The 27,006-nt window shown below is 51.2% G+C and overlaps 1 protein-coding gene across 12 annotated transcripts in view; it reads right to left on the bottom strand.

Moving 5' to 3' along the window:
* The window catches only part of FBLN7 (fibulin 7), a 33,198-nt gene extending 11,656 nt beyond the window's left edge, over nucleotides 1-21,542 (bottom strand). For 3 of the 12 annotated variants that reach the window (XM_019662909.1, XM_019662900.1, XM_019662911.1), the window contains exons 1-5: nucleotides 20,236-20,320; nucleotides 13,319-13,451; nucleotides 11,234-11,389; nucleotides 5,215-5,374; nucleotides 1,758-1,928 (exon numbers count right to left, since the gene is read on the bottom strand). In XM_019662909.1, coding sequence (XP_019518454.1) covers nucleotides 1,758-1,928; nucleotides 5,215-5,374; nucleotides 11,234-11,362 — 460 coding nt within the window. In that variant the 5' untranslated portion in view covers nucleotides 11,363-11,389; nucleotides 13,319-13,451; nucleotides 20,236-20,320. Of the gene's footprint in view, nucleotides 1-1,757; nucleotides 1,929-3,503; nucleotides 3,786-5,214; nucleotides 5,375-11,233; nucleotides 11,390-13,308; nucleotides 13,452-15,942; nucleotides 16,191-20,235; nucleotides 20,680-21,125 lie in introns of those variants that run through there. The other 9 variants (XM_019662902.1, XM_019662901.1, XM_019662907.1 and 6 more) reach the window with 9 other exon arrangements.
* Nucleotides 21,543-27,006: the final 5,464 nt, after the last annotated feature.

Below are 27,006 nucleotides of genomic sequence, written 5' to 3'. Positions count from 1 at the left end.
GTGACTGTCTTTACTTCATCGTCCATCATGACAATACTCTGTGTCACACATGGCTTCTGGTATGGCAATTTCTGTCAAATAAAAACATTATGGTGTGTTCTCATTCACCTTATTCACCGGATCTGGCACTGTGCGACTTCTGGCTCTTCCCCAAAGTCAAAATGACCATGAAAGGTAAACGTTTTGAATTGATTCAAGACATCAAGGCAGCCATGACAGTGCAACTAAGGACACTCACGAAAGAGGACTTCCAGAACTGCTTCAGAAAGTGGCAAGAGTGATGGGATAAGTGTGTTTGAAGCGAGGGGGATTAATGGTGATGTGTCTTTTCCTGTAATACATTAAAAAAAAATTTTAAATATTCACTGTATTTTGTGATCACACCTCGTATGTCCAATCGCAATGACACCCAGTGTTAAAGCTGCACACTTTTTCAAAGTGCGAGAACTCAGGGCATTGCCCCTGGGTTCCTCTGGAGGAACTGGCTGCAGAGACGTATGCATGCAGACAGCGGTGATGTCACCAGGGCGCAGCATCGCGGGAACAGAGGACGATAGCAGGGACTCCCTGCCAGAAGGCTATACTGCTGTCTTGCCCAAACAAAACAAAAATGTCACCTGAATGTGGCCAAGGCTCTGGAATCAACGGCACAAATTTGTAAGGTAAGTGAGCCCTGGAGGTGACCCATAGCAACCCGACTGCAGTCAGCACGGACGTTTGGAAGAACAGTTAAGCATGTGTCCTTTGGGTTCTCATCACAAGGAAAAACTGTTTTTTCTTTTTTGGCATCTGTATGAGATGATGGAGCTCTTCCAGGGTGCAGGGTGAATACAGACACCGGCATGTCCCCCGGTGTGTCTGCATGTCACATGGCTTGTGTTTCCTGGCTGGTTCCCCGTAGGTCTAAGAGCTGGTACCTGTAACCACCCTTCAAAACCATGTTGTTCCCAGGAGATGGGAAACAAAGTCTGGACCCATGAGAGGGGCTGATTGTCCCGTGCTTCTTAGGTCAACCCATGCTCGTCTGGACAGATGTTCCTGTATGTTTTCAAGTTATTTATGCATTCGAAGTCCTCTTTCTACAGCTCTTCACAACATATTTATTTATGCAATATCTGCATTTCCCCTTCTACTCTTGGGCTAAAATCATGGACACTGTGCCCTAGCAGACGTCCATGAGCCCTGCCCTGAAAATGGTGTGGTTGAAGTTGTGACCCTATGTTTTTGAAAAGCCAACACGTGATGTGTGCCAAGTCTGCTTTTCCTCGACAGCAAGAAAGTAGTGTTCTCAAGCCCAGCACAGACAGAAACAAGCTTGTCATGTCTCATCTTACTCAGTGGTCTCTCCCGGAGTCTGTCCACACCAAGTCCCAAAACAGACACAAGGGACACCTGGGGAATGTCCTAGACCCCGCAGGTCACCAATAGCCTTGCAAACAAACTACAGCCCTGGAAGGGAGCAGCCACGGGCACATTTCCATGCAGTGCCTCCCTCACATCCCTCCCCCCACTGTCAGGAAGAGCAGAGTGACTGTTGAGGACCTGACTCTGGGGTCAGGGTATCTGGGTGTGAGTCAGCTCAGCCTGTCCTCTGCTGTGTGGCCGTGGGCAAGTTCCTTCATCTCTCTGTGCCTCAGATCTGCGGTTGGGGAATGGTGGAGAAATGAGGCAGAAAGGGTCCCAAGGAATGGCTCTTTGTCCCCAGCAGTACCCTGCTGGGCTGTGATGGGTCCAGCGGGGATGGGAGGGAGGCCGACCTGTGCAGTGGGGCTCTGCCCCCGTCCATGTGCCGTTGTGGAGACACACCACGCTGCTGGGCCCAACCAGCCGGAACCCGGGGTTGCAGGTGAAGTGGACTTCATGATCCACTAAGTACTTGCTTCCGAACTTCCTGCCATCCAGAGGGGCCTTCAGAGCAGGACAGGACACTGCAGGGAGAAAAGGGACGACCACAGCCCTCAGAGAGTACTGTCAATCACCAGGCCCCCGGTCATCAGGCCTCTGCTGAGTGCCTCCTCCAGGCTGTGCACTGGGCTGCACCATTTTAAACGCTGGGTCTCACTGAGTCCTCAGAACATGCTTGGCCACAGGTGACGGCTGCCCACTCAGTGAACGGTGAGAGCTTGAGTGCTGTACGAGGCCACCGCAGGGGAAGGTTGGGGTGGGACTCCCACAGCTGCACTGACCACCCGCCACTCTGTCCCCTCGGAGCTCCAGGGGGGCTTAGCCACGCCTCCAGGCCCTGCATCGTCTCCTCCCTCTGCCTGGAATGTTCTCTCCACAGAGCGCCCCAGCTCTGGCTCCTCCTCACTCACGTGTGTCACCACTCGAACACCGCCCCCTCCCAGAGAGTTCTCCGCCACCAGGAATAACTAAAACCTCCCGGGGCACCCGTGAGGCCCTTTGCTTCTTTCCTAGAGTGGTGACCACTGGGAGCATCTTGTTTAATTCCACACCTGGCCTGGTTCCTGCTTCGGGCCTGGCCCAGCCCAGCACCCCCCATAGTAAGCACCCAGTCAATAATCCCCGAACACATGAATGAATGGCAAACCTTCGACTGTGTTCTTACCGGGTGCCAGGCATGATACTAGTGAACAAAACCCAGCTCTCAGGAAGCCCTTTCTAGCAGGGGAGACAGTCGATAACCAAGACCCAGGAGCAGGTGGCAGAGTGAGATAAGAGGTGACAGTGTCCGTAGCAAATAGAGCAGCGGGTAGTGCTGGGGGCCTAGCGAGGGGTGCAGTTGTGCACATGCAGGTCAGGGAGGCCTCACTGGGGCCAAGGGTTGAAGATGATGGAGGCATAACCGCACAGAGTCAGGGAGGACAGAAGGGACAAGCCATTGCCAGCATGCCTGGCAGGTCTAAGGAATGTCAAGGGGATCACTGTCAAGGGGGAAAGAAGTGGAGTTTCCTTAGGGTGAGAAATCTTAAAACCCTCAAAAAACCACCTGCTGGAACAACTCACAGGTAAATTGTACCTATAAATGTTAGTGGGATTAATTAATGGACACAGATCAATTAAAAATCAATTTGCAGGGGCCGGCCGAGTGGCACGATGGTTAAGAACTGGCTTGGGACGCCAGAGGGCCCCGGTTCGGATCCCACATATGAGGGCCAGTGACACTGCCCTCTACAGCTAAGATGCTGAACAACAGCTCGACCTGGAACTGGGCTGCCTTGAGTCACTGGCGACGGCGTAGGCTGCAGCCCCTGCTGTGGGGGGTTGCCATGGGCTACAGTGTGTAGCCAGGAGCCAGCGTGAGGGGCCAGCAGCCGCAGTGAGTGGCTGACCAGAAGCCAGTGACTGATCTGCCTCGCCCAGGAAGAGCGCAATGATGGTGCCAACTTGGGCCAGTGAAGCAATGTCCTCCACAACTAGACCGAAGAACAAAAGGACAGCAACTTGTCTGTTCCCCTTCCCCCAATTCCCCAGTGCTGTTCCCATCCCTCAATTCCCCAATTAAATAAAATCTTTTTTTAAAAAAATCAATTTGCACTCACTTCCCAAATGGGAGCCAAAGACCTCTCTGTCTGGTGGATGGCGTGCCCCATGGACAGCGTGCCCCGGCAGATAGTTTACTCTGTGGACAGCATGCCCCACAGCTGGTTCATTTCACCACGAGCACATCCCAGTGAGCACAGGCCACCTTCCACAACGAGGTTAATGTGTAAGGAACGAGGTCAGCAGGGACGCAACCTTGGCGATGTGGGTTTGTGGGTGGGATAAGGCTGCCTGGACAAGCCCCAAAGCTGATCTGTTGTGACAGTCTCAGGAAAGAAAGGCTGGGAAATAGGAGAGAGCTAGTTAGGAGAGAAAGAGGAAGGTTGAGGATTCTGCAGGATGAGAAAGTATTCTTGATCCAGCAAATGCCCTTTAAAACAAAAACAGCAGAAGACAATTTTTCCACGACCTGCAGCTTGGTCTGGGGTGAGCTCCTGGCTCAGGGCACAGGTCCAGCCCCCACACTACAGCAGGGATCCTGGCAGCTGCCCATGCCCATGTCCAACACACGGAGAGAAAGAATGCAAGGTGGCAGTTGTTTACAAGGAGAATTGGCTACTTAAAAACATTCTATGTGGTTCAAGAAAGAAAGCCCCTGGATCTGAGGCTAAGAGTATTTGTGATTTAACAGTAGCAAACAGAGGCTTCTGACACGGCCAGCCAGTTCTATAAATGACCTCTGGCTGGTTCTTCTTACAAACTCCCAGGGGTTGCGAGTTGCTCTGACCCCATAAACACAGAGAGGGCCGGTGGGATTGGGCCTCTAGCAGGAAAAAAAACCCCTCATCTGGGACCTGCTACTGCTAATCACTTCTCTTGGCCTCAGTTTCCCCATCTGTAGCCACAGGGTGGACGCCCTGCCTGCCTCTTGGGGTCCAGCTGTGACGAGCCTGCAGGGCTAGGTCCCACGGTGCCTGGGAAAGTATTGGCGGTCTGACTGGAGGTCCAGCTCTGCCCTGAGGAGCCAAGAAATCGAGTCGGCTGGTGCTGTTGAGACTCTGGGTTTGACACCATCACCTCTGGAATGGGAAATTCAGCACCCTCCCCGGGAACTTCATGTCTCATCACCAAGAGAGCCTTCCATAATGGGTCTTCTGTGGGTAAATGACGTCAGATACCCCACAGGCTCAGGCCTTAGAGCACGAAGACCACCCCTGCCCCATCACCTCAGCAGAGGCCGGAGGAAACCCTGCTGCCCACTTCTGGCCCTTGGCAGTGAGAAAGCCATTACTGGGACAAGCAGGAGGACACCTCAGTGTCTGTCAGAGCACACATGCCCTCAGCAGTCCCTCCCACCCGCCCCACTGGCACTAAAGGGGACGGCTGCTGGAGGCCTAGTGTTCATGCGCCCGGTGTGCCACACTGGTGTGGACGGTAATGGCAGCGTCATTGTGTGTGTCCGGGAGGGTGTATATGTGGGAACTCTGTGCTTTCCATACAATGTTGCTGTGAAAGTAACACTGCTCTGAAAAGTAGTCTGTTACATTTTTAAAAAACCCAAACTGGAGCCTACTGTCATCCACCTGGGTGGAGACAGGGTAGGGAGAAGCAGGTTCTGCTCCGAAAGTGGCGCCTCTCGAAGACTGCAGATGTGCACACTGTGCAGCCTTGACTGCAACGTCTAGGAGGAAGGGAGTGACCATCGGGGGAGGGATCACAGGCGAAGGGTCTGAGTGCCCTATGTCCCGTGGTGCAGGCGTGGGGACCCACCTGGGGAGGCGTCTGGGCCCACTCTGCTCACGGAGCCCTGCAGAGCGGCCAGCCGGCTCCTCATGCTGCGGACGCCCTCGGCGAAGCGCGTCTCCTGGGCCTTGAGCAGCTGCTGCAACTGGCGGATGGACGTGAGGAGCTGCTGCTTGTTGACACAGTTCTGGGGAGAGAAACATCACCACACGCTCACTCTGGGTGTCCAGAAGATGCCCAGACCCCTGGGCCCAACAGGGTGACATGAACATGGCCTTGGGCATCCTCTCCTGTCCAGAGCTCCTGCCGGATGGTGACTGCTGTCGAGTGAGGGCGACCAACCACATGTATCATACCCCCAGTTCACCCTCCACGAAAGCAAAACCCCCATGTTCAGAACACAGAGCAAAATGGATGACCTAAATGACTGGGCGGGGTGATGTGTCCCCAAGGGCGTTTAATCAGTGGTCTGTCACTCCTACACACTCCCCAAGTCTTCACTGAATCTGGGCACTGGTGAACTTTTCCTTTCTTTCTCCCTTGGATGTTTTTAAAAGGAGATGAGTGACAAAACCTACAAAACAGGCAAAACAGGAATGCCCCCATGGTTCCCATGCTTTTGAAAATGCAAAAAGGCAAATAAGAAAAAAACTCAGAATTAAGGAAGCATTCAGTAAGAGTCAACACACAGTTCTGGGGATGTTTTAAAAGCTTAAAAATCAGAAAAAGGTGCTGGTGCTCATCCTGATAAAGACTAACTTAAAACGACACCCAACTTCATACTTCATGATGAGAATCTAAGGTTTCCAGTCTCAATTGCCTGTAAAAAGCAGGACATGACAAGAAGGAAGGGAGGGGCAAATACAGGAGGCCGGGGTAGGGCCTCAGCCTTGGGGGTCACTGGGAGCTGTGTGCTACCTTAGCAGGTCGTGCCTGAACTGACCGTGTTACCTGCTCCAGATGAAGGAGAACATCAAGAAGATAATGACGGTTATCTCTAGGGACATGTTACGGATTGTGCTTCATTTTATTTTTTATACTTAATTTTTTTCTATAACGAGTATCAGTTTTATCATTTAATCTTTTTCTAAAAGGGCAGCTGGGAGTCCGGGGCTTCCAGCCTGGCCAACACAGTGGGGACAGGCACCACCGCTGTCCCAGGGAGCCTCCAGGCCACCCGCTGCACCTTGGAGACTTTGCCCAACAGATGACTCACTGGCCTGATTCAACAGCTGCTTTTTTTTTTTTTTAAGATTTTTATTGGGGAATTAGGGGGATGGGAACAGTGCTGGGGAATTGGGGGAAGGGGAGCAGACAAGTTGCTGTCCTTTTGTTCTTCAGTCTAGTTGTGGAGGACGTTGCTTCACTGGTCCAAGTTGGCACCATCATCGCGCTCTTCCCCGGGTGAGGCACATCAGTCGCCGGCTTCTGAATGGCCGCTCACTGCGGCTGCGGCCGCTGGTTACACACGGTAGCCCATGGCAACCCACTGCCACAGGGGCTGCAGCCTACGCCGTCGCCGGCGACTCATGGCAGCCCAGCTCCAGGTTGAGCTGTTGTTCAGCATCTTAGCTGTGGAGGGCAGTGTCACTGGCCCTCATATGTGGGATCCGAACCGGGGCCCTCTGGCGTCCCAAGCCAGCTCTTAACCATCGCGCCACTCGGCCGGCCCAACAGCTGCTTTTGACAAAGCTGAATCCCCAGTTGCCCCTGGAACTCACCAACCAGTGGGGGCTCGTGGCCTTCACCCTGACCAGGGCCTGACTGGGCCTGGCCCCAAACACAGCTGCTGGAAAGAGAAGTTTGTTTCTTCCTCCCCGCTCCACCCACTGTGGTCCCTCCTACTCAGGCCTGGGCCCCGGGGCAGTGGCCTCCTGCAGTCCCCTACCTGCCCAGCACTGCACAGCCATCCCACCCAGACCTCATTTCCCATACCCACGTCCCCACCCTTAAAAAAAAAAATAGCTGCTTTTATAGATGGCCTCATGGCTTAGATATGATTCACATTTGTCAAGTTCACAGTTTACAAAGCCCTCTGCTACTGCAGAGAGGTCTACTGGCTGCAGCAACCCTCCAAAGAAGGCCTAAGATTGTGTCTGTCACAGATGGAGATACAGAGGCTGAAAGTCATAGCCAGGCTGGGAACCCCGCTGACTCCCCCCCACCCCACTCCATCCTAAGCGTCAGTGCCTCGCCGGGCTGTCCTGCGCCCTGTCTCATGTGTTCTTCACAGGCCCCAGTCAGTGGTGAGTGGCCCTGATCCATTTGCACTAGAAATTGGAACTCGATAACCTAAGTGAAGTACCCCACAGGAGTGGATTTCTGGCTCGTGTAAATTTCAGGTTGGAAGCTGGGGCAGGCAGTGAGAGGGGAGCCACGTGAGCAGCTGCCTCCCTTTTTCTACAAGCCACCTGCTGGGCTGTGACAGCTGGGAGAGGGCTCCCTGGGCCCAGCTGCCCCAGGGGACACGGAAGGCTAAGTTTTGAAGTTGGGGAGAGATCAGTGCCAAGGCCTCTGCCAGTACACTGGGGGTGGGGACATGGGGCTCCAGTAAAGTAGAGAAAGGAGCATGTGTGGAGAGAAAGGAGCATATGTGGAGGGAAAGGGACCCAAGTGCTATTGGGCAGCCAAGTGTGTCCAACCCCAAAGCTCCCAGGTCCACGCACAACCGTCCTCTGCTTCTAGTGACAATTCTTGGAACCCTTCTTAGCACTCACACTGTGGAAAACGGGCACCAGATGCTTTCTCCCAAGTGCTCACTTGTGGTGACGTGGGCTCATCCAGTCAAAGGGAAAGCCCTTCGGACCAAGCACATGAGGGTCACACCCCAGGCGGGGAAGGACACAGAGGGCTGTGGGCGGGCTTGCTGTGGGAAGGTCGGGAGGCCTGGCCCATTCCTGCCTCCGACTCATGGGAGAGATGCTAACAGAACATGGTGTGGGGCCAGAAAGATCCCTGGGAGCCCAGAAACAAACACATGTGTAGATGGCCAGTTAATCTATGAAAGGAGGAAGAATATGCAGTGGGGAAGGGACAGTCTCTTCAATCAGTGGCATTGGGAAAACTGGACAGCCATACACAAAAGAGTGAAACAGGGCCCCTATCTTACACCATATGCAAAAGTCAACTCAAACTGGATTAAAGATTTGAATGTAAGACCTGAAACTACAAAACTCCTAGAAGAGAACATAGGAAGTGAGCTCCTTGACACTAATATTGGAGATAATTTTTGGAGTGGACATCAAAAAATAAAGGTAACAAAGGCAAAATTAAACAAGTGGGATGACATCAAACTGAAAAGCTTCTGCACAGCAAAGGAAACCATCAACAAAACGAAAAGGCAACCAACTGAATGGGAGACGATAATTGTAAATAACATATCAGATAAAGAATTAATATCCAAAATATATAAAGAACTCATACAACTCAATAGAAAAAAAATCCGATAAAAAAATAGATGACCTGGCCTTTTGAGCTTCCTTTGCTCAACCCTCTCCAAACTCTTTGGAGTGTACTTTCTTTTCTAATAATGGCCCTTGAGCCATTCTCTACTGCTCGGGCCCGCTTATGCTTCTTTGAAATGTATTTTTACTTCTAACAAACTCCTTTTCGGCAACTTTAAAAAAAAAATAGATGACCTGAGCAGACATTTTCCAAAGAATACAGACAGATGGCCCACAGGTACATGAAAAGCTGCTCAACATCACTAGTCATCAGGAAAATGCAAATCAAAACCACAGTGAGATATCACCTCACACCTGTTAGGATGGTTATTATAAAAAAGACAGGACATAAGTGTTGACAAGGACATGGGAGAAAAGGGAACCCTCGTGCACTGTTGGTGGGATTGCAAATTGGTGCAGCCAGTATGAAAACAGTATGGAGGATCCTCAAAAAATCAAAAATAGAACTACTGTATGACCCAGCAATCCCACCTCTGGGTATTTATCTAAAAGTAATGCAATCACTATCTCAAAAAAATATCTGCACCCCATGTACAACTGCAGTATTATTCACAACAGCCAAGACGTGGAAATAAACTAAGTCTCCACTGATGGATGAACGGATAAAGAAGATGTGATATATATAGATCACATCATCTATCTATCTATCTATCATCTATCATCTATTTAATTCAGCCATAAAAAGGAAGGAAATTCTGCCATTTGTGACAAAATGGATGGAGCTTGAGGGCACTGTGCTAAGTGAATTAAGTCAGACAGAGAGAGACAAATTCTGCATCATCTTACTTATATGTGGAACCTAAAAAGGCTGAACTTATAGAAACTGAGAACTGATTGGTGGTTGCCAGAGGTAGGGGTTGGGGGTGGGGAAAATGGGTGAAGGTGATCAAAAGATAAAAAGTTCCAGTTACAAGATAGTAAGTCCTGGGGACGTAAAGTATAGCATGGTGACTGTAGTTAATAATCCATTAATTATTATCTAATCCAAGTAGTACATATTTTAAACTTGCCAAGAAAGCAGATCTTAAAAGTTATCATCATAATGAAAAAAACAAACAAACAAACAATAAAAAACCAATTTGTAACGATGTGTGGTGATGGATGGTAACTTATTGTGGTGGTCACTTGACAATATAGACAAATATCGAATTGCTACATTGTACACCTAGAACTAATATAAAGTTGTATGTCAATTATAGGTCAATAAAACTAGAAGAAAAAATAAATTCCCAAGGGAAAAAATAAGAAAGGAAGATCCTTGTGGTCTTGGCAAACCAGCATGTGGGCTGAAGACCGGTGCCAGGGGGACTGAGAGATTCCGTGCCTTTTGATACGTCTACTGCGCTGCTACTGGGAGGTTGGCTCCTTGATCCCAGTGGTAATGGAGCCCTTGGGAGCCATGCTCAGACTCTGTCGCCTGTCCTGGGACTTGGGCACAGGTGTAATAAGTTCACCTGTACAGCTAGGCTAGTGACAAGACTGAAGTCCTTATGGACCAAGTCAGGTGCTCAAGGGGTCTGCATTGTGGGCACAAATGGGATCATGGAGGGGACTAAAGACCTGGGTGTGTCCCCTTTTCAAATTGAGAAAGTTTTATCAATTTGCTTGGTCATAAAAATAAAACATGCTCCTTACAAAACTTTAAACAAAGAGCCAGCCCTGTGACCTGAGACAGCCTGCTAACTTCAGTTCGGTTCTCACTTCCAGATGGGACACACATGCAATATGGCAGAAGCGCCATCTCGCTGGATCACAGGTGGCAGGTCCCCTCAGCTGTCCTGTGGACACTGGGCTGTGGCATCGTTTCACACCAGTCAGCAGAGCAACACGGTGGGCCTGGAGTCTCAGTTCTATGCCTGTTCCTCTGTGCTCTTTTCAGGAGGGGAGGGGCTACTTGCCCCTCCACCTGTCTGCTCACCTTCCCACACCTACCCCATCTGATCTGTGCCAGGAGGAACCCTGTTCTGGGAGTGAACCATTTCCTTCTTTGAAAATGGAGCCTTGAGGAGGTCAGCCAAGGGGTGTGTGTGGGGGGGGGGGCGGGGCACGGGGAGGAGAGAGGTTTGCAAGGGGCTTCCAGGGCTTCTGAGGCTGTGGGACAGGAAGCAGGCCAGGCCCCCAGGGGTCACCATTTCAGCCCATCCCTGCCTCAGCAAATGGCTGGCTTTGGGCAGTGCGTTCCCATCTCAGGCGCCTGAAACCCGACTGTATAACCTAAACACAGGCTCCCCTCACCATTCTGGAGCTGGCCTACCGCTTGAGCAAAGGTCAAAGCCACACCTGGGAGGGAAGGCATGTCCCAGAGGCCGAGAAAGGGGCGTGTCAGTGCCCCCACCTCCGCAGGCCTCTTCCAAGACTCTAGAGGGGCCCTCATTTTCAATATTTTCTCAAAGAGATGCCCTCAGATGGTGTAAATTTCCATGCTGTCAAAGCCTGGCTCCATGCCTGGCCAATGCCACTGGCAGTAAAGGATAAAAAATAGTTTCCGCTTCTTTGAGTTAATAACTTATGTGAAATGGAACCAAGAGAAGACATTCAGTGAGACATTTCCAATGCTCAAAGAGAGCAAGACCAAGGCTTACCATTTCTGTCACCAGACTCGTCAAAGGATGGGCACTTGGTTCATCTGGACACCAACGGCAGTGTTTGCGGAGAAGGCCTGAACCAGAGAGACAAGTAGCAACAGACATCATCCCGCCAGCACTTCCCATGCTGGGGCGGGGGTGGCATGGATGGTTCTGGAAGACAGGCCAATGCTGAGAGCTGAGGGTGGTGGCCACTTGTCATGAGGCATTTGGGAGCTGGCAGGCCACAGAAGCATGCTCAGCTGCCCCACGCCACCCCCACAAATAGCATGTCTATCTTGCCCCATGGTCCCACTTTACTTACTCAGCTGGACCTAATGGACATGCCCAGAGCTCACAGCACTGCCTTGTCCCTGAGCCAGCACACAGTGTGTGTGTGTGTGTGTGTGTGTGTGTGTGTGTGTGTGTGTGTGTGTAGGGGGGCAACCAGAGCCATTTTCGAGACCCTACCTGCTGCCTGGGGATGCACGTGTGTTCCCCCAGCTCACCCCATCTCCATGCCCAAGCCTCCTGGCCATTGGGCTCAATGTATAAATGAAGGTTAAGGCCCACAATCTGCTCTCAAGGCACCGACAGGCGTGGGGTGCATGGGGGGCCTTGAGGCTTCTGTTCTCATGTGACCTGGCTCCATGGTCTCCTCACCATGATAGTCTGGGAACATTGACTCTTTCTGAGAGCCACTCCATGACAGGAGAGCCCTGTGACCCCTCAGGTGACCACGGATGACCCCTGAGACTTCAGGGGGCCATCTCCTGAGATGGTTTCTTGTGAGCCACAGCTCTGAGTCACATCAGCACTTTGCTAAGGGGAGCACAGATGTTTCGATGCCCTTAAGTCTGTGAGAGTACGGAGCACACTTGACAAGTGTGTGCCTGCTCAGCAAAACCACAGCCCCAGCCTCTGAGTCATGTCGGATGTGCACGTGGCTTTTTCCAGAAGTTATTTCCATTTTAGACCAAGTCACAGGGGGGTTATAAGCCCCTGAACTTCTCTCATCCCAGTGACCTCATGGAGGATGAGAGAAAGTGGGTGCCCCTGGGGAACGCCCTGTGGCTGTCAGGGTCCCACAGAAATCAGAATCAGTCAGATGCACATGGCACACTTTTACATCCGAGAGAGACAGAACGAGAGGGATTTATTTTAAGGACAATGGGGACTGCAAGTTGAAATCTGCAGGTGGCGGCCAGCTGGGACTGAGGCCACAGTTCGAGTCCCGGGCGTCAGGACAGTCCCTGGCTTCTTGGGGCCCTCAGTCTTTTGGATGAGGTCACGCACATTACAGACAGCAACCTGCTTTACGATTTGAGGCTCATCTCATCTAAAAACTACCTTCACAGCAACATCTAGGCTGCCATTTGACCACTTTTCCAGATGCCATGGCCCAGCCCAGGGGACATATGAGATTAACCATCTCAGTCCTGCAGTCGGGACCTCCCTCTGGGACCTGGGCCCAGGGCGCACGGGTGTTTTGGGTATTTCTCATGTTGGCTGCCCATAATTATATATTTACACCCAACCCCCTTTCTTGTCTATGTTTTAAAACAGTCATGGGAGTGATGACAACCATGGGTACCTGGGCACCAACAGCTAGCACTATGACTGCACTTCAGACAAGTCACTCATGAGCTGAGCAAGTCAGCCGCAGGATGTGGCACCATTATTATGCCCACTGCACAGACCATGAAGCCAAGCAGTCACTTAGCCATGGTGACATCCAGCAGTCAAACTCCAGTGCTCCTGTTCCAGGCCCTGATGCGACAAGATGGCTGGCCTACTTTAGAGAGGGATCTGCAGGACCCCCTGCCCCCCAAGCCCTCCTTTGCTCACCTCCTGACTCTCACTTCATAGCGTCCCTCGCTGGCCCTGACATCCACCTCCAGTTGGCTCCCCTAAGCCCCTCTGCATGCTTCAAGGCAGAGGACAAGCTACAGACAACTTGGAACCCCCGTCACTGAAGGCAAGGTCTGAGCACACACTGGATGCCCACATGAATGAACCACAAGCAGAAGGATGGACAAGGACCGAGGGAATGCACTCGTGTGGGGCCCAGGACAACCTTGCTCATCTCATACCTGAGCTCACCTGATTCTTTCCCCTGCGTGCTGCTCAGCTGACTTCCATCCAGTTGCCAAATTCACCTGCAGACTTGCTGTGCCTTTAATAGCATTAGTCAACAGCTCCCCTGACACTCATCCTTTCAGTGAGGGTGTTCTTCCTGCAGGAATTGGGATGAGGGGCTCAGAAAAGGCCCGAGTTTGCTCGCACCTCGGTTCCCCGCCGCTGACACACACAGACACTTCCAGGAACAAACACTTGTGCTGTTTGTTTGTGTGGCACACATGTGTATGTCCACACGTGATCTGAGATTTATGTGACTTTTGAAAACCCACATCTGGATTTTGCCAGAAGGCTGGATCTTCTTCAGTTGGCTCTGAGGAGGTGGGGGCGAGCGGGTGGGCTGGGGGGAGGGCCTGGCCCTGGCAGGACGCATGGGCAAACCCAATGGGAGGAACAAATGACTGCTGTGCACCTGGCCATGGCCTGGGTTCCTGAACCGGAGTCCTTATCTGGAGTAACTACCCCGGAGGGCCGCGAAGGCTAAATGAAATAGATTTTCCTGCACTCTCTGAAGAACAGCACTCAGTGTTTCTGGGCAGATAGGCAACCACGTGACTGAAATTGTCCTGCCCTGAACTGTGACACTTGTGTACCACCTGCTCTCCGAGTCCTCACTTTCCCTTCTACCATCTATGAGGCTGGAGGCCAGACGGTGTCCCTTCCTTGTTTAAATCCAGCAGCGGACCCACAGCCGGGAGGATGAAGGCAAGCTCCTCGCATGGAGCTGACAGGTGCTCACTTCCTGTTGCTGCTGCAACAGATTGGCGCGAACTTGGCAGCTTGGTACAACACAAAACTATTGTCTGACAGTTCCACAGGGCAGAAGTCCAACACAGGTGTCACTGGGCTAAAATCAAGGTACAATTCCCAAATTTTGGGGGTAAGAACACAGATATCTGGGGGGCATTACTATGCCTACAGAGCCATGTGTGGTCAAGCCCTGCCATCCCCACCTGTGCCCAGGTGGAGCGCCTACCTCTCTGCACTGGGCTCAGTATTTGAACCCTCTATGTTTCTCCTCACACCTCAGCAAGCTCATTTCTACCTCAGGACCTTTGCACTGGCTGTTTCTTCTGCTCAGAAAATCTGCCCCTGGTCCTTGAAAGTTGGGCACCTGTCTTTCCACTTTCATGAGAAGGCGCCTTCTCAGAAAGTCCTGACCACTTCCCGGCCTCCCTTCAACACAGTGCCCATTCCAGGTTCTGCCTTCTGATATTTCTCAGGTGTGTCTTGCGTTCCTCTCCCTGTTGGCAGCTATGCGACCGCATGAACCACGTCTGCCTTGTCTTCTCTCCCCAACATGTACCGGGTACCCACTGTGGACCATGTTCTTTGCATGCCATTCATCTCCTCCTTCCCATGACCCCATGAGAGGGGTATGTCTGTTATCCCCACTGTTCAGAGGAGGAAACTGAGTCACAAGAGACAGGACTTTGCTCCAGGTTGCTCAGGCAGGAGGAGAGGAGGCCAGGACAGGACCAGGCACTGGCATCTTCTCCACGTGGTGTACTGCCTCCCCAGGCCCAGAACAGCACTGGGGGTAGCCGGGCAGTCTGCAGACACAGATGTGGAGTGAGGCTCCTCTGGGAGGGTAAAACCTCTAGTTATGCAATCAGAGAAAAGGCCTAAATTGCAGCAGCCCCAGCTGATACTGACACTGTTTTCACACTACAGTGTAAATGCCCGCAGCTCCTCTCTGTTCCTTTTCTGCCTCTGGTATACAGATACCCTGCCTTGGAGCCCAGGGTGACTTTCCTTCTCTTCCAACCAGTCATAAATCATTCAAATCCCTTAGCTGCCTGGGAGGCGCCTAGTACAGTCCTGGTCTGGACCCGGCCCCTGCTGCAGAAATGGGTGAGTAGAGGGTCCAGAGGTAACCTAATCTCCAGCATGAAGATAAGTGTCCGAGTTAGTGGTCAACCGGATGGCAACAGTGGGGTCAAGGGCCAGCTTGGGGACTTCGGAGCCCCTAAAGTTCCTCAGACTTCCCTCCATCCTGCAGTCCTGGGTGTGAACACTTGCTTGGACGCCAGATCCCGGAAGCGTTCCTTGGGCCTTACTTCCTGCTTCCCTGGGAAGATTCTGGAGGCCACACTGCCAGTGGGATGCACACTTTCCTACACACAGGGGACATTAATGGTTCATTGCTTGACCTGTAGATTCTACTTACCGAAATGGGTAGGTTTGGGTCTTGTCAAATTATAGGTGCTTATTTTTTCTTTAATGAAAATGTGTGTAATGGCCTTATTTTAGGTCCCAAGTGGTTTCTGAGAAGCATGTAAGATGCTGGCGAAGGGTTTGAAAGGATCAAGAAAGTTCTACCATCCAGGGAGTTGGCCCTGATGGCCGCAGGGCTGGTTGACACAAGTCCAGCATCTCCACCATTGTCCCGGTGGGTCAAGGGACTGACCAACACAGTCAGAAGATGGACAGACACTCCTCCTGGGACAGCTGGCTGATACAGAGGACTGGCCGGCATGTGGGAAGAGAGACGGTGCCCAAGTAGCTCAGGGAGCAGCTACACAGACCAAGATGGCTAGATTGACCAGGAATCGGTTCCGGTATCAACAGGATCCTCCAGGGCTTACCTGGGAGGGCACTGGATCCTGACTGCAAGAAGCCATGTCTCCTTCCCCAGCTGGCCACTCTCAGACCACGCCACCAACACCACTGCCCCCAGGGAGCAAAGGGGCCTCTACTCTGCTCTGTCATCAAGGCTGCCCATGACAGGGCTGGAGGCCCCTTCCTGAAGGTGGCAAGGAAAGGTGGAGACGCTGGAGGAAGCCCAGCCTGCCGGCAAGGCCTCTTTGGCCCATCCTCATGGGACTCCAGGGCCCTGTAAGGGAAGGTTTGCAGAAGTCACCACAGGCCTCCCACCCCACACCCACAGCATTGGCAAGGAAGCTGCTGCTTTTCCCATGAAGAAGACATCTGCTTTCCCACCTCTTGGATCTGGGCTCGCCTTGTGACTTGCTTTGGCCAACAGGATTCAGTGGAGGCTGTGTGCCCGTCCCAATGTTGTGTCTGTATTACCTATGTTGTCTGGCTTCTGTACCTAATGTTTTGGCATGTGGGGCCTGGCTGCTTTGGGACAGACAGACAGCCCCCTTCTCGTAGGCCGGCCAATTGCTCCAGCGAGCAAGCCACTCAACACCCTCCCTGTGCCCTCAGCACACCTCTGCTTTGCAAGCCAGCCCGTCCCCCTACTTTGTCCACTCTCGCACTTGTGAGACAGTAGCTCCGCAAGCCCAGCAGACCCCACCCAAATGGCCCAAGTGCCAGATAGCAAGGGTGGCCCCACACTGAGACTCGGCCCAAATTACTCAAGCTAGCCAATTGTCACCTTGTTAGCCCCTTACCCTGCCTCACGTGTTCCTTCCCCCAAAACCCCAGAAAAAAACTTTCTGGAAGTTTCATCTATCTCTGCCTGCTGGGAGAAAATATCAGTTCACACATCTGAAAAAGAACTTGTATTTCGAATACACAAAAAACATTCAACACTTAACAATAAGAAAAACACTCCATGTAAGTGGGCAGAATACTTGGCCAGACATTGCACCTTGCAGACTAGCCCATGGAAAGCAGCCAGCATTGTTAGCTGTCAGAGAGACGGCAATAAGAACTGTAGTGAGGTACCACTAACCCTACTAGAATGACCTGGACAGACAAGCCCAGCAGCAGTGAGTGCTGCTGAGAATGCACAGCAGCCCGTCTTCAGACACTGCTAGTCGGAATGAAAAGTGACTACTGTAGGACACAGTGCAGCAGTCTCCCACAGCTAAGGCTGCACTGATGTAGGATCAGCGGCCTCACTCGTGGTGTTTACCCAGGAGGAACGAATATTTGCTCTCACACAGAGGGCTGTGTGGGAAGGTTCCAGGCGGCTCCATTCACAGTCACCGCAAGCTGGAGCTGGCACCAAAGGCATTCGGGGGGCACTGATCAACCACCGTCCGCCCACAGAGGAATGCGACCTGGCAATCGTGAAGGAACCGGTCTGTGTGCTCAGATGCCATGGGAGAATCTCAAAGGCTGTGCTCACTTTGAAAAGCCAGGCAGGAGGCTGTGCCATCCTTGATTGCGTTTATGTGACACGGTGGGGAAGACAAACTATAGAGACTAGCTGGTCAGGTTGGGGTGCTGGAACTCTCCTGTATTCTGACCACATACAGGATATAGTTCTACCGTTAAAATCATGGAACTGTGCCCCCAAAACACTTTTCCTATTAAACTGTAAAAAGTCCCATATCAAATGGGAGGACACAACCAGAAGAATGAGCCTCTAATGAAGGAGCCTCCGTGGAATGTGGAGTCTTGTGACATCCGATCATAAAGAGAGGTTTTGGGGGAGGGGAAGCCTTCCGAAACACCATGGCCCCCACCACATAGGCAAGGAGGATCAGATCCCCACACTCCTTCAATGTCCCCTCGTTCTGCACGACCACCTGCTCTCCATTAGCAGGTCACCTACAAAGTGACTCCGGACACATGTGCTGACAAGGTCACAAGTAGAAAGCCATGGAGGACCACAGGAGAGCTAATGAGACCGTCCACCCCATGACACCACTGCTGCAGACCCTTGCACGAAGCAGGCCCCCATTACCTTGTAATGCACATGCGTGTGCATACAAACAGACGCACCACAGGTGTGCAGTCACACACATAGACATGTGCACACACTCACAGACACCTATACACACACACACACACACACACACATGCATACCTCATGTCTCCCTTGGGCTGTCACCTAGTACAATAAGATGAGCACACTCTGGGAAAAAGGTACCCAGGCAGGCCTCCCGCGCCTGGTCCTAAGGGTCCTTGAGTTGCTGTACCCTGCCCGTCTCCTCTGTGGCAGGAGATGGTCCCACAGGTACCAGTCATTCTCCAAACACTTGCTGAGTGTCCACCAGCCAACAGGTCTGGCCCGGGGCTCATCCTGGGTTCAGATCAGGTGAACTCCAGGGACACAAATCACCTCGGGTCCTCATAAGTCCAGTCCTCTGTCCCCTCAAATCCCCCTGCCCTCGGCCCCTTCCTAGGTCCACAGCTTTTAACTCAGATCTCAGGCACCTGCTTGATAAAAATCACTAGGGACAATTTTTAAAAATACTGAGCCCCAATCCAGACCAACTGAGTCAGAATCTCTGGGGAGCCCAGCATGAGGCTTTCTAGAAGATCCCAGGTACCCTGATGTGCAGCTGAGGGGTGCCCAGACACGGCCCAGCCTGGTCCTGCTCAAACCAGCACAGCACACCCCTCAAGCTCCTACTGGGTGTTGGTCACAGCCCCCAGGGCCCTGGAGTGGGGAAGACAGATAGTAGCTCAAAATCTACTACAACGAATCATTACTGTGAGGAGCCCTGCAGAAGCTAAGAAGTAAAACACAGGGCAGGGAGGGACCTGTTCAGAGTGGGGTCCAGCAAGCCCCTGAGAAAGGGCACTGACTCAAGAGACTGGAAGATGAGAAGGAGCCAGGCGAGTGTCCTGAGGCCTTCTTTATGGTCTACCCTCAGGCTCCCCAAGACAGGTGCTGGGAGAGACCCCTAACCACACAGGACTTTGGGTGAAGGACATTTTAACGCAGTTAAGAAGCCAAGATTTGAGGATAATGACTTAGAGAAAGCCTGGATGGGGACAGATCGCCCAGGAACAGCTTCAGACATCTGACAACTGTCAGATCTCTCCTGATTTCCAGGTGACCTGGAGAGACAGCAGAGCCCCCATAAAATCAGATGGCGGCAGGTGGGCTCCCAGCAGCTCCTTGCATCCTGTCCTTCACTGGCCCGGGCTTGGGGACGGCTTGGGGACACACCTCCCTGGGATTCTTGCCTTGGGTTCTGGTCTGATGGTGTGTTTTGTAATCTGCAAAGTGGGTGGGAGCCCCCTTGCCTGTTGGGTGGGTTCACTGTGGCCCCAGACTAGGCCATTGCTGCTCAGTGGCTGATAGGTTCCTGCCCTGCCGCTCACCAGTTCTGCAGTAACACCACCCAGGTCAGGCCTGAGTGAGCTCTCTCTGTTCCGACCCTGAACCCCAGGGGCTTCCAGGCGGCCACGAAGGTTCCTGCCTGGTTCAGTGTCCGGGCACCAGTGTCTGTGGGGAAGGGCAAGGGCAAGGCATGGAGACCAAGAAGCAAGACTACATTTACTCCACTCCTTCCTGGCTGTGTGACAGTCTCCCTGGGCCTTAGTTCCCTCACAGGGCTGCTCTGGGAGCCACCAGGGCACAGCAAGCACGGGCAGGCTCCACCCCTTACTGTTACTGATGTGGGCGGTGTTGTTGGGGCGCCCACTGTAGGCACCAGCGCGAGGGGCTTGGGCCAGAGGCGCACCTAGAGGCGCTGGCTCTGAATTCGGCAATTCCGGCTCCAGCTTCGGGAGACGCATTCTCGCCTTAATTTTAACCATCGGTTCTTACTGGTTAATGTAAAAGTGAGTCTGGTCAAATAAATACACCCAGAGAGACTCCAACACACAGAAACGGAAGGAGGGAGCGTGAACAGCGAGCCGCGCGGGTGGGAAAGACCCGGGGAAGGGCGGCGACCGTGGGAAAGTCACGGCGGGCATGCCGAGTTAGCCCTTGATATGGGAAACTGGAGGGCGGGGACACTGGCCCAGCTGCTGACCAGCCCCTTTCATGGGAACCCAGGAGAGACCACTGTCCGTTTCAAATCCCGGGAGACCTCCCTGCAACCCTGACCCCCGCGGACCCGGGCGCACCGTGAGCAGCGGTCCGGAGCCGCCCGCGGTGCGTCTAGAGGACGCGGGTCCCGCGCCACTCTCTGAAAACAGAGCCTAGTTCCATATCGCTCCAGCGGAGCGTGGCTCGTGTCCTGCGCACCGGCCGGGAGGCGGAGGACAGTGAGCTGGACACTGACCTGGGCGCCGAGCTGCGCGGGGCTGGCGACGAGCAGCGGCAGCAGCAGGAAGAGCGCGCAGGCGCCGCGGGGCCGCATCTCGCCGTCCGGACCTCTGCCTGGGGGAGAACAAGGCTGTCCGCCTCCTGCCGAGTGTGTCCAGCCCTCTGGTCAGGGAGGCGGGAGCGCAGCCGGCCGCCCGGGAGGGGAGGGGACGGGAATGCAGCGCAGTTCTGTCCGGGCGCGGCCTCTGGCGCCTGCGGCCACCAGCCTCCACGGTCCGGCGGGGCGGGGGCGGCGCCGGCCCCCGGGCCTGGGAGAAGGAGGGGCCTCCTGACCAGGAATGCGCTTGGAGCGCGCCCAGCCCGGGCCCCGGAGGCGGCGCGACGCCAGGACGAGGGTGGCGGGAGTCACCAGGGAACCCCGGAGAAGGCAGCCTAGCCAGGCCGCATACGAGCGCGGGGCCTCCTGACCAGCCCCGTGACAGCTGGGGTGACTAATGCTGACACCCCCCCAGCAGCAAGTGGCAGAGCGCGACTCCCACCCAGGTCTGTCCACTCCACAACCACGAACGGACACCGTCCTCTACGACATTGTGGCCGGGAGATGGCTTCACAAACTTGACAGAAGTCAGACTAAGTTCCCCATCCGAGCAGACTAGTGTTCTAAATAATGAGTGGGGGTACGGGGACACCTATGCACTAGGACTAGGAACCTACAATCTCTCACCCACCAGACGGAAGGGGAAAATCTAAAATGGAGGCGGGCTATGGGGACACTGGACGCCTTGCTCAGTCGGTGGGAAATAGCACCGGAAGGGCAGACGCAAGCAGCCCAAGTCCCCTGCACCCGGGGGCTGTGGGAGGAATCAGATGGCCTCCGGGCACTCCTGGAAAACATTAAGTTCTTACTGGAAAATGTCTGCAGAAGGCACTGCTACAGATGACACGGGGCACAGCAGGCGTGCGACGCCTCAAAATCTAGTCCTCCTCCGCAGGTCACTCAGCAGAGTCCTCTCCCAGCGCAGCCGGCTGCAGCCTCAGAGTGTGAGCTGTTTCCTCGGAAGGAAAGGAGAAGGGACTTTGGAGTTCCCTGGAAGCGTATCCTCCTGAGCTTCACTACCCAGGGAACACTGGTGGGCCTCTCCTGGCCACCTTTCTGCTGGAGGAAGTGGGCAGCCCATGTAAGCCACTTTGTACTCCTGGTGAGATACTGTTGCTCCCCTCCAAGTGGAGGGGGCCAGGCAGCCCATAGAGTTGGGTGGTTTTCTGCCTCAATCTCCATGCGTTTGCTGCCTGTGCCCAAGCCAGTGTCCCCCTTGCTCTCTGTACCCTCTCACCCCACTAGTGAAAGGTTTCCTTGTGGCCAGTGTGGCCGTGTTTGTCCCAGGTTGTGTTTATCTGGCAGGCTCCTCTGGGAGGCCAAGCCGCTGGGACCAGACACTGGCCTTCTTTCCTCTTCTCGGCCCTCTCCAGGGGTTCATAAAGCTGGAAAAGGCCGTTTCACCCATGAAGAGACTGGAGAGGGCATGGTTGGGTGCCTTGGCCACAGTGCAAACTCAGGTCTCAGGTCCCCCCAGAGCGGAAGGTTTCCTCCAACTTCATCCCATCTTTCACTTACATACACAATCACAGGACTTCAGGAATTTTATTTTCAGGAACTGAGGTTTGGGGGCTCTGGGGTGCTTTGTTTGTATTTTTTTGTCCTATTTACTATTTGTTATATGAAACTTCCTATGTGTTACTTAGGTCTCTGAGTTTGTAGGGCCCACCATGCTGGCCTCCCCTGAGCTTGTCAGGTTCAGTATGTGACTCCTTTTTTGCCCACCCTTGTTTCCTCTATATTTGGTTTTCAAGAGAATATTCTTGAGTGTTGGGGGACTGGGGGGTCTGCACATCTGAAGAAAATGTTTTTAAAGGTCTTGGCAGAATCAGTTGCCGTCTCCTGGACTCCGTGTGCTCTCCGATATGCCCGCGTGTCCTTGTGTAATGTGGGGATGCAAAGCAAGACAGGAGGATTTGCTGTGGAAATGTTAAGAGCTGACCGGAAGTGGCACCCAGGCGGGAACAGCCATTCTGCAGGGACCTCTGGTCCCGTGTGGTCCACGGTGAGCCACGTGCTCATCCTTTGGGTTTCATGGGCTTCTCTCGACTTACCTGTGGCCGAATCCTGCCTGATGGCTCGTTTGGGGCCGCTTCTCTGCCTTTACCTCCTTCAGCCCACATCTATCTGTGCTTCTAAATGTCATCAGCCCCCATTGAGCACCTCCAAGGCTGGCAGGAACAGAGCCCCGTGTGTCAGCCTGCGGCAGGATGACAGGGTAGCATGGGGGAGGGTGGCTGAGCAGGAATGCAGTTCATTTTTCACAAACTCTTGCGGAGTGTAACTCGGGCACAGCCCTGTGCCAGGGGCTGTGCTGTGCTGTCACACATGTCTAGAGGCCCCATCAACAAAACAGTGCTGTCCTGTGTTGAACTTTGAAGAGACTATTTGCCCATGTATGATGTCATGACAGCTAGGAGAGACATTTTCCCCTAGAAAACCGTTTCCAGTTTTATAAAATGAGAACCTGTAGGAAAACATTTACTTGTGCCATGATTAAAGATCAAACCCCATTGCCATCTGCCAAAAGGAGGAGAACGTTGCGAATCCATGAATGCCATTCCAAATGCCTCTGGAAGTGGCAGAGTAGTGGGTGCAGTCAAGGATACATAGCCCTTAAACTCTGACACACGTGGGTCAAGTCTACTCCCACATGCAGTTAGTGTGGCCTTGCAAGTCTCCAAATCTTTGCAGACCTCAGTTTCTTCATCCATATAATGGGAAGAGTGTTTATCTGAAGAATTATTATGAAGTTTCAAAATATCTCAGTGCTTGGCACATAGTAGTTGCTTAGTTAAGGGGGTTTTGCCTACACTGACTCCGAGGGTCCTTTGTATGGGGACAACATAAGAAGGGTGCCAACATTTCTCGAGCACCCACTGTAGGCTAGACTGTCTGCTAAGTGTTCTCGTTTGTTCCCTCACAACAACCCAGCAAATGGATCCTCTTTTACCCCGTTTTGTGGTTTGGGAAACTGAGGCTTCAGCAAGTCACCTGAGCTCAGACATCAGGGCGGTAGTTGGAAGAGACAGGTTGATGCTTGGTTATGTGGTGGGGGAGCGTGCTGTCAGCTGCACCAGGCTGCTGTGCTCCCTGACCCCTGCTGAATAATCCCCAAGGCGGATGTGTCAGAATTAGCTTCAGGAACAAACTCCCAGGGCACACTGTGGCTGTAAGCTGAATTGCAACTGTACAGCTTAGACAATAACCTCCGAGGAACTGTCAGAAGTAATTCCTGGGTCCAGCGTTGTTCGAAATGGGACAGCTTTGCCAGGTGACTCTATTTGCCCTTCAGATGCTCTCTGCCACGGAGGCCTATCTGTACCAACCACATCAAAAGGCGAGTGTGCCCTGTCCTCCGGTTGGGTGTGGCCAGTGGGGAGGCCCGCTGGAAGAGCAGTTGGATGAGGGTGACGTCATGAGGTTGAGTCAAGCTGGCTGTGTCCCTTGATAGATCACCTCCTGTTTCAAGGTGACCAGTTCTCTACACTCTGGGATCCCAGCAGCCGCCGTCCCTCTCATCCTTCCAGGTCTCTGTAGTAACAGTGCCTGCATTAGTGGCACTGGGATAGGGTGTACCCTGTTTGGTCCTTCTACATCCTGTCCATACCTTTGTAAATAAGTCCTTTTCAAATTATCCTCATTTGAGCAAACCATTTCTTGGCTTTTCACTGATAGAGCGACCATCAACAATAAGTCAAAATATTTTTTGCCTCAAAATTGTGGCTGTAACAGGAAATGAGGTGAAATACACACTTGAACACATACTCTCTGGGGGAGGCACTGAGAGGATATTGACTACCCGATGCAATCAGACATTTTTTCAGGGTGGTAACACAGCCAGTTAAAAATGCCCCCACCCCTTCAAACTTCCCTGCAGCTCAGACTCCCTCAGTTCAGACCCTGTGTGACCTACCTCTGGCTCATGAGATGTAAGTGAAGTCTATTGGGTGGAGCGTCTCTTGAGATTTCCTGTTTACTCATTTATTATAGGCATGTTTTCCTTTAGGTCCTTGACCATAGGTCCTTTTAGAATCCTTGACTGATAATTCACCATCTGCTCTCTTCTCAGGGTCATTAACCCACTGACTGCCTTCTAAGGATGGGTATTTCTGGTTTATGGTATGTCTAGTTATTTTGGGTTGTATCCATGGATTGTGAAAACATCTCATGGATTCTCCTTATTCCATTATGTTACTCTGAGTATCATTTTAAATATGAGATGTGATTCACATACCATAAAATTCACCACGTTAAAGGATACCATACCATGGTGCTTTTTAGAATATTGATAAAATTGTGCAACCATCACAACTAATTCCAGTACACTTCATCACCACAAATAGAAGCCCCATACTCATTAGCAGTCATTCCCCATCCCTTCATCCCTCCATCATCTGGCAACAACTAATTTACTTTCTGTCTTAATGGATTTATTTATTCTGGACATTTTGTAAATATAGAACCGTATAATACGTGGCTTTTTGTGACTGCCTTCTTTCACTTATCATAATATTTTCAAGGCTCATCCATGTTGTAGTGTGTGTCAGTGCTTCATTCTGTTTTATGGCTGATTAATATTCCATTGTGTGGATTTACCATGTTTCATTTAGTCATTTGCCAGTTGATGGACACTTGGGCTGTTTCCAACTTGTAGCTATTCTGAATACTGCTGCTGTGACCATATGTGTAAGCACACATTTTCATTTCTCTCAGGTGAATACCTAGGAGTAGAATTACTGAGTCAAGTGGTAATTCTTTAATCACTTGATGAACTGACAGACTGTTTTCCAGAGTGGCTGTGCCATCTTACATTCCTGCCAGCAATTTATAAGGGTTCCAATGTATCCACATCCTCAGCAACACTAGTGATTTCCCTTTTTCAGAATGAATGAAGAGGAATATTATTATTATAGCCATTTTAGTGGGGATGAAGCTATATTGTGGTTGTGATTTGCATTTCCCTGATGACTAGTGATATAGAGCATCTGTCCATGTGCTTATTGACCAGTTGCTTATCTTCCTTGGGGAAATGTCTACTTAGGTCTTTTGCCATTTTTTTTTTGGTTGGGTTTTGTGTGCTTATTATTGAATTTCAGGAGTTCTTTATTTTTAAATTTTTACTATTTTTTTTTACAGAAAACTGACTTGATATTTATTAAACTTAATTTCTCCAATTATGGTTTAGCAAAGGAGTTCTTTATATATTCTGATACAAGTCCCTTATCAGATATATGATTTTTCAAAGATTTTCTCCCTTCTGTGGGTTGACTTTTCACTTTCTTAATGATGTCCTTTGAAGCACAAAAGTTTTTAATTTTGAAGAAGTCCAATTTTTTTTCCCTTTTTTGCTCATGCTTTTAATGTCACATCTAAGAATCCTTTGCCCGAAGGACTCTCTGTAGTATATTTAAATTGCTAGCAACAAATTCTCTGGGGTTTTTTGTTTTTTATTTTTCATTCATTTTTGATGGATAATTTGCCTGGATATAGACTTCTTGGTCGACAGTATTTTTTTCCCCTTTCAGAACATTGGATATGTCATCCCATTGCCTTTTTGCCCACAAGATTTCTGATGAGTAATCAGCTTTTAATATTATTGAGTATCCCTTGTATGTGATGAGTCACTTCGCCCGTGTTGTTTTAAAAATTCTGTCTCTGACTTCTGACAGTTTGATTATGATGCGTATCAGTATGGATCTCTATGAGTTTATCCTACTAGGAGTTTGTTAACCTTTGTGGATATATGGATTAAGGCTTATCATCAAATTTGGAAAATTTTCAACCGTTACATCTTTTACTATTCTTTCTGCCTCTTACCGTCTCTCTTTTCCCATTATGTTTAATGATATTCCAAAGATCTCTGAGGCTCTGTTCATTTTTCTTTATTCTATTTTTATTTCCCAAACTAAATAATCTCAATTGACCTATACTCGAGTTCACTGATTTATTATGCTTGTGAAAAACTGCTATTGAGTTTCTCTAGTAAAAATTTCACTTCTTATTGTAATTTTCAACAAAAAAGCATTTCCATTTACTTTTGATTTGGTTTGTTTTTATAATTGGTATCTCTTTACTGACATTCTGTACTTGGTAAGACCTTATTCTCATACTTTAGTTCTTTAGACATAGTTTTCTTTAGCTCATTGAACATATTTAGCTGATTGAAGTTTCTTAAGTCCAACAACTGGTCTTTCTCAGAAACATTTTATATGAATTATTTTTTGTCCCATGAATGGACCACACTTTTTTGGTGAAAATGGGATATTTTAAGAAATGTAATGTGGAAACTCTGGAAGTCAGACTTTTTCCCCTTCCCAGGGCTTTTTGTTGTTGCTGCTTGTTGTCATTGTTGACTGATTAGGGAGTTCTCTGAACTAATTCTGTAAAGTCTGTATTATTTGTAATACATGGCTGCTTAAGTCTCTATTCAGTTATCTACTAGTCAGCTAATTATTGATTTCCTTAAACTCTTGGAACCAATAAATCTCCTGGTCTTTCTCAAGGTAGGTGTGTGTGTTTGTGTGTGTGTGTGTGTGTGTGTGTGTGTGTGTGTGTGTGTGTGTGAGCCCTTCAACACTCATCCAGCTGGTCTGCAACTCTGCCTTAGCCTTCACTTCCTGCTCACTGTAGTCTTTGCTGAGTTCACAGAGTCCTGTCCATACATGTGGCCTTTTAGATTCTCAGAAG

Source organism: Hipposideros armiger, unplaced genomic scaffold (assembly GCF_001890085.2).
Source record: "Hipposideros armiger isolate ML-2016 unplaced genomic scaffold, ASM189008v1 scaffold_382, whole genome shotgun sequence".
In the NCBI taxonomy this organism is placed as follows: domain Eukaryota; kingdom Metazoa; phylum Chordata; class Mammalia; order Chiroptera; family Hipposideridae; genus Hipposideros; species Hipposideros armiger.
Note: the sequence above shows the minus strand (reverse complement) of the source record. Positions and strands in the feature narration are given on the sequence as shown.